The sequence below is a fragment of the Ovis aries genome, chromosome 3 (genome assembly GCF_016772045.2).
Source record: "Ovis aries strain OAR_USU_Benz2616 breed Rambouillet chromosome 3, ARS-UI_Ramb_v3.0, whole genome shotgun sequence".
NCBI classification, from domain to species: Eukaryota; Metazoa; Chordata; class Mammalia; order Artiodactyla; family Bovidae; genus Ovis; species Ovis aries.
In genome coordinates this window covers 18,720,387-18,733,205 of record NC_056056.1, presented here as the reverse complement: position 1 = coordinate 18,733,205, position 12,819 = coordinate 18,720,387, and the positions used below count along the sequence as shown (strand labels likewise).

The following is a 12,819-nucleotide window of genomic DNA, read 5'->3' as shown; positions in this document are numbered from 1 at the left end:
CATTTTTAACGCTCAGAACCCAGGGCTCATAAAGTCACTTATAATAAGCAATTCAGGAATGAGAATGGAGGCTGGATGAGTTTTTTTCTGCAGCTCGGCCTCTGAGCCCATTTGAGGGGAAGCAGAGGCTTCTGGGAGCTTAGGCGAGGGTTCAAAACCTGTAACAAGGCCTAAAGTGCCCACCTCCAAGCTTCAGTCCACCCTCCTCGCCCGTTTATTCACTTCTCCCTACGCCTCCACGGCCACCCAGTCATCTCTGCCTCAGGCCCTTTGCACAGACTGTTCTTTCGTCTGAGGAGGCCCTGTAGTCTGCCTTCTGGTTCACCTGCTGGTCCCCACTCACTCTCCAAGTTTTCAGCTCAATACGGCCTCATCAGCAAGGTGTGCCACACTGCCCTCCCTTCAAAGAGGTCTCCTCACCAGATTCTCTCAGAGATCCTGTCTCTGGCTTCGAAACACTTGCCACAACTGCCGTTATGTGTTCACTGGGGTAACAGTTTAAAATACAGTTCCCCCATCAGACCCGAAGTTCTGGGAGAGTGAGGACACAGTACCCGCAAAGCCTGACTCATCTCAAGCGCACGATACTTGCTGAAGGAAGAAACTGATGAAGGAAGGAAGGTGTCTCTAACGTCTGCCAGTTTACAGGGTGCCAAGGAGACTATCTTCAGAAAGTAACCCGGGGTTCACACGTTTCTTTCTTTTAAACTCAGCAACAGTCCTGTGGGAATTTCCGATATCAAGTTTGCAATTAATAGGAGGGGTTGTAAAAACAATCCTGCATGACACTTAATACAATAACTCCAAGGAGGGAGGAGGAAGGAAGGAAGGGAAAAACATACACACAGCATGCGGGTCACGAACCATTATGAGCTGGTTATTAGGAAAGAGGCTGGGCTATCAGCATTTCTTACTTTAATCTTTAGATATTTGCGTAATTTCACTTTATATTCTCATTCTTGTATTTTGGCTCATTTTTTTTTTCCCCTAAATATAGAACATGCTTCTGGTAGAGCAATTGTATCCGGGGTATAATGACTTTTCCACGTGTCTGTTTCCACTGCCAGGGCAGAAATGCCATGTCTTGCACGTCCCTGTGTTTCCACTCTGAGCACAATGCCCGACCCAGAGCAGCAATTTTAAATTGAAAAGGAAACTGGGAAGCACAAACACAGGAACGAGAGGGCAAACATCTCCCTCTTGTCGTGAACTCATTTGGTTCTGATGTTTTGTCTGAGTTATATTTTTTTCTGGTATAACTATTTCACTAACCAAATTCTTGTAAAATAGGTGAAGGCGAGAGGTGATGGTTGGGGGGTAGGGGGTGGGGAGGGAGAGAAGGAGGCAGAGAGGGAAGGGAAGTTGAACACACACTAGTTTAGGGAGGGGGAGAAACATCACAGGGGATTGGCCCAGAAAGGGTCCTGCTCCCGGTATAGGGCAGCAGGTGCTTGGCCCTGGAACCTCCGAGCCTGGCAACGGTCCCCATGCGCACCCTGCAGTGGAGTCAGGTGCCCAGAGAAGAGTTTCTCATCACAGACACTGTCTGCATTGCAACACCGGGCCCTGTGCTTGCAATAATGATCCAGACTTAGATTTCATCGTTGTGGAAAGCCTTGCCAATCTTGACCATCTACCTAGAAAGCTCTTCCCCCTGATTTTCGAAACTCCTATCTTTTGTGCACCAATCCCTATTGAGACATGTGTCGAGTCTATCTTCTCTGCCCTTAGGGGGAACGCTTCAAAACAAGGGGCCTCTTTACTAACTGCTGTCACTTCAAGCCTCAGTACAAACTCCCAGGCAGTTTTCTTTGGCTGAGCCTGTCAGCGCTTTCCCAGGCTTCAACAGTATCATCCATACTACCAAATACCAAATTTTGCTCTTTATCTGATGTTTTCTAGCCTACCTGATCAGATTCTCCAGGCTTTATAATACCCCCGCTGAAATTCAACCATCATGTGCCCAACAAGCAGGGTGGCCTCCCCATCCTAAGCCTTCCCACCAGCACCTCTCATGGCTGGTGGCCTCTGGCCCTCTCTCTTCTGGAGGGAACTTCTCCTGGGCACCGGAGCAGGTCTTATTCCATCTGCAACACCAAGGACATCAGCCGCCACTGGTCATAGAGGTTCCCAGCAGGTACAAAGAACGAGTCACTGCAGAGCTCATCACCACTGTCTAGAACGTCACCATTTTTGTTTGTTTTAAAGACTGCCTAGTTTTAGATTCCAATAGAGGACAGGAGCCTCAGTCTTCAGCAGCAAAGGCTAGTAAGACACTGTCCAGGCTCTTCTAGGAATTGGAGATGCGACTTCATTCCTTACATGATATAAAAGGCATAGATCATAAGTTTATAAGACGATCAGCTTCCTAGGTGGCTCAGTGGCAAAGCATCTGCCTGCAAATGCAGGAGAACAGAGTCTGATCCCTGGGTTGGGAAGATTCCCTGGAGGAGGAAATGGCAACCCACTCCAGTATTCTTGCCCAGAGAATCCCATGGACAGAGGAGCCTGGTGGGCTACAGTCCATGGGGTCGCAAAGAGTTGGACACATCTGAGCAACTGAAGATGAAGAAGAAGATACTCTTCAAGAAGGCTTCTGGAGAAAGCAAAAAGGAAGAAGAGTAAAGTCTGTCTAAGCAGTTCTCAGGAAGCACACGCACGTATGCTTCCAGGGAATCTAGGCTTCACCACAAGGCCTCTGGGCACCTGCAGAGACCAGCAGCCCCCGCTGAGCAGGCTGCCTCTGCCCTGGGGTCACCGCGCTCACCAGGCTGGGCCATGCTCCTGTGAGACGTGAGACGGAAAGTGTGAAATGGGGACACTTGGGAACTGCCCAGGGGATAAACGTGCGTGTGGCCACAGGCTCCTTCATCCAATGGCTGAATCACTCAAGCTCCACATTTTATGCCCTCCAAATATGTATTTGAAAAGTCAAAGCTTCTCAAATGATTTGAAGAGCATGCAGTATACACATGTGTACACACACACACACACACACACACACACACACACACACACACACGCTCCATCCAAAAAGGAAGTTATGGAAGATTCATCATTTTTAAAAGTTACTGAGCTCATGCCCATAAAAGGCCAACTCGTTCACTTTTCCACAAGTGGTCTGTTGCTAACCAACTGATTAGTTTGGGCAAAATAAAGGGAAAAAAAAAAAAGGAAACCCCAGAATAACTCCTTCAAAAATAAAATATCAGCAAGGAAGCGACCCACTTCCTAAATGGCCTCATATAAGGTTACAAGGAGAAGACTGAAGAAGTAACTTGTATGATCATCACATAGCATTTTGAGTTTCTATAAAATAATTCATCTCAAAAATTCTACAAACTGAGGGTCTTCCTGTTTTCTGAGCTCCATGCCAGGAGCTCTTCTTCTAACCCAGGACGAACCACATGACACATCCCCCTTTGCTGCTGGGCCTCGACTTCGGGAACAGCACGGCCAGAGGTGTGTTGAGAATTCCGAAGCCCAGCTCCACCCAATTTACTGCAATTCACCACTGCAAACCTGGCCAGGGAAACACGCCGTGGCCAAAGGTGAAAAAATAAATGTCACGGAGGACATCTCTGCAGAGGATATAGCTGGGCGGGAGACACGACCCATGAAAGGCGCCATCTCAGGCACGTGCAGGCAGCACCATGGTGACAAGAGGGAAGAGCCACGTGCAGGTGGGGTGGGCGGACGTCCTCACAGCAGCAGCTCCACTTGAGCCGGGTCTCATGGGACCAGAGGCTGGGGGAAGGCACAGAAGGAACAGAACTGCGTTCCAGGCAAAGGGGACAGCAGGGCAAAGGGTATCAGTGCAGGGCACGGCCTGTTAAGGGAAAGGACATGTAGGAACAACACCCTCGAGAGATTTCCAAGCCACTCACACATCCCCAGCCCAGGCAGCCTGGGCTCCAGCCCCCCTCAGACACGACCCCTGCACCTGAGTGGTTGCACAGCCACCCCATCCCATCTGGTCCTTCTCAGCACCCAGAGCAACCCCGTAAAAGCAGAAATGGATGGGGAGACGCCTCCCTGACGTTCCCAATCAACTCCACTCTCCTCTCTTCCTGCAGCGGCCTCCTCAAGGTCACAGCCGCTCCTGGAGACTATCACACCCCTGCTGGCTGGCTAGCTGCTGTGCCCCGTCCCACCAGTAAGCCCACACAGGTAGGAGCTCGGTTTCCTTCTTGCTGTATCACCTGGACCTTCTGTATCACTCTATGTCCTCCTGCACGCAGCAGGAGCTCAACCAACACTTGCTGAACGAATCCTCTGCTTGAAACTTTGCGCGCCTCCCCATACGTGTGGGACAGAATCTAATGCTGTGAACAAGATGCCAGGCTGTGCCCGCCTCCAGCTTTCCCATGCAGCTTCACTTCGCTCATGAGGCTTCAGGTGGGCTGGCCTCTCTCCTGCCTCGAGACCCTGACCCTGCCTGGTAGGTTCTTCCCCTGCTCTCCATCAGCCAGCCCCTCCATGTCCTTCAGACCCCAGAATCCACATCTCTGGGAGAGACCTGCAGGTAACTCAAGAATCTGAACACCTCCTGTGGGCCAGGCGCTGTGCTCTGCCAGCTGGAAACCACAGCAAGGACGAAACAGAGAAGAAATCTCTGCCCTCCGTCTCGATCTAAATTAGCTCTTTCTGTTTTATTCTCTCTTAGACTCTGGTACTTCAGAACACTTTGCGAAGTGTCCAATTATACGTGGCCTTGCCTGTGTCTTGCTCTAGCAGGCGCTGTGCCCGGGACGTACACCACCCCATCTTCAGCATCTCAGGGGGCTCCCAAAACACAGCACACACCCAGCAGCAGCAGTGAATGAGCCCGCAGCCTGTTCACGTCAATGATGAGATGCAGACTGAGGAATGGGAAAGACAATGAGGCCAAGAGATGAGGCCCCGGGAGTGGAGGGCTGATAGACACAGCGAAGATGAACACGTGAGCAGTCCCCTGAACCTGAACGTTTCTCCCTCTCTCCCCAGACAGCCGCCTTTGCTTAGCACATCATCTGCTTTATAGATCAGTAATACATGGAAGTATTCTCCTAATTTAAGACTCTGCATTAACACCATCTCACTTCTCTTTCAACAAAAACAACATCCAAGAATCAAACTAGTTTGGCGCTTTACCAAAAAAAAAAAAAGAGTATATTTGATAAAGTAATGTAGATTTTTATATTATTAGTTTTTGAGATGTAATTCTCAAACTGTAAAATTCAACCTTTTAAAACATACGCTTCAGTGGGGTTTAGTATATTTATTCACAAAGTTGAGAAATCATCAGCCCTGTCTAATTCCAGAATATTTTCATTACCCCCCAAAAAACCCCGTGCCCCCTGGGAGCCGTTCCCCTCCCCTGCTCCCCTCAAGCCCATTTCCGATCTTTCAAGTAAGTGGACTCATTGAGTCTGTGGTCTTCTGTTTCCAGCTCCTTTCACTTTATGTGTTTTGAAGGTTCGTCTGTGTTGCAGCATGCCTCACTGTTTCACTCTTTTTACTTATTTACTAGTATATTTTTTTTTTACTAGTATATTTTTAAATACATGCATACTTTCCTCAGCATACTACTACAGATCTCCAAGAAGCTGCCGTAAAGAGAGAAACATCTGAAATACCATGATAATGAAGGAAAAGAACCAAGAACTTACTTGCATTGAGCGTGAAAATACTTGATCAGATTCTGAAGTAAATCCACTCCCTTTTTAATCTTAATTTCATTGACCTTCAGCAGATACTGTTTTAAAAAAAAAAAAAAAAAACACACAGGAAATGTCATAGAAACAGTATTATGAGCTGAACAGGAACTTCTGAGGGCAGGTCACCTCCCTGCCTTCTCTGACATCCTGTATTATGGGTAGGGCTCATGATAGATGCTTAATATTTTCTGAATGCCACAACTAAATGCTTCTTTAATTTTGGTGCCACATGAATTACCTGACCTTTGGGTAATCAAATACTTAGTTTTAAGTGCCAAGAACTCCCTGCAATAAAACATTCTGTCTTAACCAGCTAGGGGAAACTTTTGCCCCAGTTGCATGGAAGAGTGACGATGGTTTGAATGAAAGGGTTCTACCTTCTGGCCTCTGCTGCCCACATCCCCTGTTCCAGGGCCCTTTCTTCAGGCAGGTCATGGTCTAAACACTAACTGCTGCTGCTGTAGTTAAGGCTTTGTCTCCACATCTCTGACACTGAAACACTTCCCCAACACTTTAAATAAACATTTAAAAAAGTTTAAATTCAAATAAATTAAAATCATTTTTAACTTGGAGAATTCATTACCAATCACAAGACAGGAGGAAACCCCAGGGATGTACAGAACTAGTATCAGGATGCATATATGAGCACCAAAGAATTGATGCTTTTGAACTGTGGTGTTGGAGAAGACTCTTGAGAGTCCCTTGGACTGCAAGGAGATCCAACCAGTCCATTCTGAAGGAGATCAACTCTGGGATTATCTTTGGAAGGAATGATGTTAAAGCTGAAGCTCCAGTACTTTGGCCACCTCATGCAAAGAGTTGACTCATTGGAAAAGACTCTGATGCTGGGAGGGATTGGGGGCAGGAGGAGAAGGGGACGACTGAGGATGAGATGGCTGGATGGCATCACGGACTCGATTGATGTGAGTCAGAGTGAACTCTGGGAGACGGTGATGGACAGGGAGGCCTGGCGTGCTGCGATTCATGGGGTCGCAAAGAGTCGGACACGACTGAGCGACTGAACTGCACTGAAGAGTTTATAGAACAAAAGATCCCATAAATTCCCTGTCCCCTTCACTATTGAAATAGGAGATATTTACAATCCTGAGAATAAGTCACCTCTAAGGCTGAAAGCCCCCTAGAGAGCTGCTGACTGCCACTGACCACGGGCGTCTCAGCTGTAACCTGGGAAACTTGCCTTCAAGTGTCCTGCCCGACAGCTCTGAAATGGTAACTGCATCATTGCCTTTACGTCCTCATCTCCCTCCTTTCTGATACTTATTCACTGTTAATTAAATAAGATATCTGGCAATGTAGCAAAATGGTTAGATGGTGAATGAGATGTTTGGCCATGTGTCAATGTTAAAATCCATGTGCCCTTTGACCTGAAAATTCTACTTTCGGGTATTTCTTCTTCTAAGAAGACAATCATAAAAATTTACAAAGATGAATGGAAAAGAAGGTTCATTGCAGACTTGCCTGTAAAAGTGAAAAGTGGCAACAAGTCAAATGTAATGAATGGGGAACTGAAGTGTGGCGCATCTATAGAAAGAAGGGCTATTAGTAATTAAGCCAATAAAGCAGAGACTTCCTGATGTGCAAAAATGTCTGTGGCACACTAGTGAGTGAAAATAATCAGAATACAAAGCAGCAGTAGAGAATGATCCTGGTTACACAAACTGTCTTTAACGTATGTGTACCAGGGACATCTGGAAGATGCGCAGCTAAATGTCAAGGTGGTTACCTTAGTAAGCAAAATCTGTAGTGACTTTTAATTTCTTTTATGCATATACACATATATACACGGGGCTCCCAGGTGGTTCTAGTGGTTAAGAACCCGCCTCCCAATGCAGGAGACATAAGAGACACAGCTTCAATCCCTGGGTCAGGAAGATCCCCTGGAGGAGGGCATGGCAATCCACTCCAGAATCCTTGCCTGGAGAATCCCCATGGACAGAGGAACCTGGCAGGCTACAGTCTGCAGGGTTGCAAAAAGTCGGACACAACTGAGCGACTAAGCACGTGTGCATGCACACGTATAAATACACATACATATATACTGACCAATGTTTTAAAGCACATATTTTTATAATCATAAGAAAAGCAAGAGCAGATCTCTCATACATTCTCTATTCATCTGCATTACCGATCTGGCATACTGAATGTCTTTATAAAATTCGTTTTGAAGAAAAAAATCCCACAGGTTTAGAATAAACACCTGAAAGTCACTTTTCTACATTAGATCCGAAGCAAACACCTGAACAACATTGAGCATTTACAAAGCTCAAGGGCTTCGGTTTGAGGAAGCAGTTGAATGATTTTAAAGCCACCGTAACTCCAGCAGTCTTCACTCTGAGGGGGTGGGTTCTTGGGGACTGCTTTTCAGACACACTCTCTTTCCAGCCCAGGTCTGGCTGGTCAGCGTCTGCAGCTTCATCAGATGCGTCCTGCTCTGCAAGCTCCAACCTCACAGCCTGCTGGCCCACCTCCACTTTTGTGTCTGCACACAGCGCCGGGCCCTGCCCCAGCCAGCTCTGCAGAGCGGGGACCCTGTGATGCTCAGCACAGACTGGGGACCCGCCCAAAAGACAACTCATGTGTGTGACTTAGTGGTGTCAGGTAGATAGCGCCTTTCCAACAAAATAACCCATCTGACAGTCCTCACAGCCCATTCGCCCAGACAAGGACAAGCCCCAGTGCTGGATGCACACCGGGTGCATGCTGCAGAAAGCACACCCTCACCAGGAGGAAATGCCAGTTAACACCCAGGCTGGGTCTCTCGTCCCTAAATGTACTTGAGTAAGCAGTCCTGCAGAGTTCAGGTCGACAGCTTTCCTCCTCACCAGCCAAAGAGGGGGCACAACCTGAACTCACACACACGCCCCTCCAAATCCACTCTCCATGAAACATGGCTACTTCATTTTATCCCACTTCAATAAAAGCAACGCCCTGTGTCTGCATGACATGCAGCGGTTTTGCTTCCTCATCCCTGTCTCCTATCGTCCGGGCTGATTTCTCCAGCACTGTGCGAAATGGGCTAGGCAGGTGTTAGTCTAAGTGATGCCTGCTGTAATACAACAGCATGTGGATAAAATCATCCACTCTCCTATCTACAGGAACACTTTGAGCCTAGTTACGCCTTTCTAAACATTCACGTAATGAAAAACAAAGCAGCAAAGGAGAGACAGAGGAACAAAAAAGACCTAAAACATAAAAAAAAAAGTAAAAGACTTTTTTGATGTTACTATCGCAACCACATACACAGTAACATCAAGTGTGAATGATTAAAGAATCCCATCAAAAGGCAGAGATTGTCAGACTGGATTAAAAAAAAAATGACCCAAATATAGGCTGCCCACAGGAAACACACTTCAGAGCCAAAGATATGCGTAAGTTGAAAGTAAAAAGCTGGAAAAAGAAATCCCATGCAAACAGAAACCAAAAGAGAGTCAGTGTGGCTGTACTAGTATCAGACAAATGTCTCTCGTCGCAGGGACGGATTCTCCTCCGTGGACCACTTGGTGTGCTCTGGGAATAGAAAGTCATTTAAATACACTCCTAAGATACACATATGGAAAGGCTAGGTGTTGTTGTAATTAACAAACATCCTAAAATCACAAAGTGCCTTTTGATGAGCTTTGCTGTGGATGGCTTACAGGGAATGGAGAGCTGGCTGAACCGAGTCTCAGTGCCTGTCACAAACATCACCCCTGCACAGGCACACTCAAAACGTATGTCTGCACTGCTGTGGGGGAACACAAACGCCACCAAGCACGGATACTCCACTGCCACCACCTGGAGGCATGAGCCCTCGGGCGAGGGGGGAACTGTTTTCAGGAGCTGTTTCGACCAACAGACCCCCAACCAAGGCATGAAAAAAAGGCTGGAAGCAAAGGCTTGCATGGCTGGTCTTGGGGCCTTTCCATCCCTGAGCCTCCAGCAAAGAAAAGTTCTGAGTGTCAGGCCTGCCGTTTTCCCTTCCTGGAGGTGAGGACTCAGGCTGCAGGAAGAGTGGGACAGAGGACTTCAGGCCTTGGGAGCGTCCCTACCCAGAGCAGGTGGAGCCCAGGGTGGTGGTGGGGGGCAGACATTGCAGAGGCAGGGGCTTCTGGAAACAGACCCTCATGCTCACATAGAGAACCATGGCTGTGGGGGGAGGGGATCTCACCGCCCTGGTACCTCCTTAAAAGCACCTAAGGGGGTATTCTGGCTTCCCTGATGGCTCAGATGTTAAAGCATGTGCCTGCAATGTAGGAAACCCAGGTTCGATCCCTGGGTGGGGAGGATCCCCTAGAGAAGGAAACAGCAACCCACTCCAGTACTCTTGAGTGGAAAATTCCATGGATGGAGGGGCCTGGTAGGCTACAATCCTTGGGGTCACAAAGAGTTGGACACGACTAAGTGACTTCACTTTAAGGGGATATTCTAGCTGACTTAAAGCAGAGAAGTATTTCCAGGAGGATCTGCATGAGGCAGAAAGAACCTTCTTGCAAGTTCTGTTGTTTAGTAGCTAAGTCACATCCGACTCTTGCCATCCCATGGACTGTAGCCCACCAGGCTCCTCTGTCCACGGGATTTCCCAGGCAAGGATACTGGAGTGGGTTGCCATTTCCTCCTCCATCTTTCAAATGAGTCTTTCCCTACCTTTAATAAATGTTGATGTCAGATTAATCTAATCCCACACTCCAGGAGCCTAAGGCTCCCTGAGGGACAGAAAGTGGCCAACAGCATCCACAGCAACTCAGCGCTGGCCCCGAGGCCTCTGGGGGGCCCTGCCCGCCCACCTCGCACACCCACCTCGCACATCTGCAGCTGGAAGTAGCGCCGCTCCTTCTCCATCTCCTCGGCGATCTCAGCCCCGCTGATCTCCGTGCGGATCATCCCGTGGAGCTTGGCGTGTTCCTTCTTCTCCTTTTCTATCTTGGTTCTAACACGTGGAAAAGCAAGAGAATCAGTCAAGACACCTCTAGACTTGGAGTCCCCTCTGTGATCCTGACGCCCACCCTGGACACAAATGCTCCCCGAGATGCCTCGGCCCAGGACGGACTTGAACTCACTGGGAAGAAAAGATGCGAATTGTCCCCCAAAATATCCATCTTGGCCCTTTCTGTTGAGTACTGAACTCAGCAAATGCTTCCAAAGCAACTCCACTAGGACAGTGCTCAAGGTCACAGAGGACTTCTCTGCTGGCTCAGATGGTAAAGAGTCTGCCTGCCATGCAGAAGACCTGGGTTCAATCCCTGGGTTGGGAAGATGCCCTGGAGAAGGAAACTAACAACCCACTCCAGTATTTCTGTCTCGAGAATTCCATGGAGAAAGGAGCCTGGCGGGGGAGCTATAGTCCATGGGGTTGCGAAGAGTTGGATACAACTGAGCTCTAACACTTTCACAGTCACAGAAGGAAACAGACGGCCTTTCCCGTTTTTAAGCTTTATTCCCCTCTGTCTTTATCTCCTGCTCGACTATGCTCCTGAGTCCAGCATGCGGTAAAGGGTACCAGCGGACCCCTCTCTGGAGTGTGTCCTGAGATGGGGGACCAGGGTAACTACAAGTCACATTAGTTAGGAAGGGCTTGAAATACTAATTAGACTTTTATTCGGGAGAAAAAGGAAACTAAACAAAAGCCACAGAAAGCACTCAGAAGTGTCAAGGCTACCACCAAGAGAAGGGCAGAGACTCTTTGGACAGCACCCAAGGCGGACACCAACACTACACAAGCCGTGGTCCTCAGAAAGTGTTCAGCATGAAATGGGTTCCTCTGGGTCCAGAGTCCCCATTGAACCCAGAGCGGGTATTTAAGAAGAGGTAAGAAACAGAGCTTCTAATTCTTGTTTTTCATTTGAAGCACAGCACTAGGTGCACAGTAGACAGTCACCGACTTGAATGGGTGAGTAGCAGGTGACCACCTGGTAGAGATGTTGCTGCAGGATGACTCATGCCCCAGGAGGGAGTGTGACTGGAGGCCCCTGAGGTCACAGGACAATTACACAGCCCCGAGGCGCCCCTGACGCCATCGCTACTGCAAAGGGCCTGAGATCCAGTCTAGACGTCGGTCACTCTCAAAATGGTCAGGTATGGAACTGCAGGCCAGGAATTTTAAAGATGTCTTAAAGCCGTTTGTTACACATCACAGGGCCTCTCAGGATAATCTAGTCTCACACGTAAGTGGACAGAGTGAATTTTAAAATTTATCCCAGGATTGTTGTTATTATTTTTCAGTTGCTAAGTCTTTACGACCCCATGGACTGCAGCGCACCAGGCTTCCCTGTCCTCCACCATCTCCTGGAGTTTGCTCAAACTCATGATGATGTCAATGAGGTCATCCAACCTTCTTGTCTTCTGTCATCCCCTTCTCCTCCTGCCCTCAGTCCTTCCCAGCATCAAGGTCTTTTCAATGAGTCGGCTCTTTCCATCAGGTGGCCAAAGGATTGGAGCGTCAACGTCAGTCCTTCCAGTGAATATTCAGGGTTGGTTTCATTTAGGATTGACTGGTTTGATCTCCTTGGAGTCCAACGGACTCTCAAGAGCCTTCTCCAGCACCACAATTACTCTGAGTTTTAAAGGGTGGTGCTCATTTGTCCTCCAATTCTGGGATTTTGTGAGTCCTCAACATATCTATGTGTGTCTTGAGTTTATAGAATTCGATCTCATTCTTCTTTCAAACCTTTCGCTTTCAGAACCAGAAGACTCTCTCCAGCAATCCTCCTCAGAGACCCCCTCCCGTCCCAGGTTCAGAAATGCACAGAAGCATTTTCTCTAAGGACCGGGAGTCTGGCAGCAACAAGCAGCTGGATGGAAGTGGGCAAACCCACGTCCTGCCCTTGGCTCAACTGTCCCTTGTGACTGACCAGAGCAAATACCGAGGCCTGGTATCCCGTCTATAAAGTAGGAATTTGGATCACCTTCTTATTTACTGAACTGAATTGGCGCGTGGATGCAGGATGCTAACAGGCCAAGCATAGTGAGTTTGAAGTCTCTCTGGGTTGAGGCAACCTTCAAAGCATTCTGGTTTAATAATCTGTGTTAATATGTGAATGTGCGCCGTTAGAAAAACTCCAGAATCTGGAGTACAGGAACTTTAGATTTCTAGGACAGGATGAGCACCAAGGATCTGGTATTG

The 12,819-nt window shown here is 48.1% G+C and overlaps 1 protein-coding gene across 3 annotated transcripts in view; it reads right to left on the bottom strand.

Moving 5' to 3' along the window:
* Positions 1-12,819, bottom strand: part of ASAP2 (ArfGAP with SH3 domain, ankyrin repeat and PH domain 2) — a 155,836-nt gene that overhangs the window by 54,793 nt on the left and 88,224 nt on the right. For all 3 annotated transcript variants that reach the window (XR_009599750.1, XM_027966504.3, XM_027966506.3), the window contains exons 6-7: positions 10,497-10,626; positions 5,652-5,737 (exon numbers count right to left, since the gene is read on the bottom strand). Coding sequence is in view for 2 of the 3 variants with exons in the window: in XM_027966504.3 (XP_027822305.1) it covers positions 5,652-5,737; positions 10,497-10,626 (216 nt within the window). In the remaining variant the exon portion in view is untranslated. The remainder of the gene's footprint in view (positions 1-5,651; positions 5,738-10,496; positions 10,627-12,819) is intronic.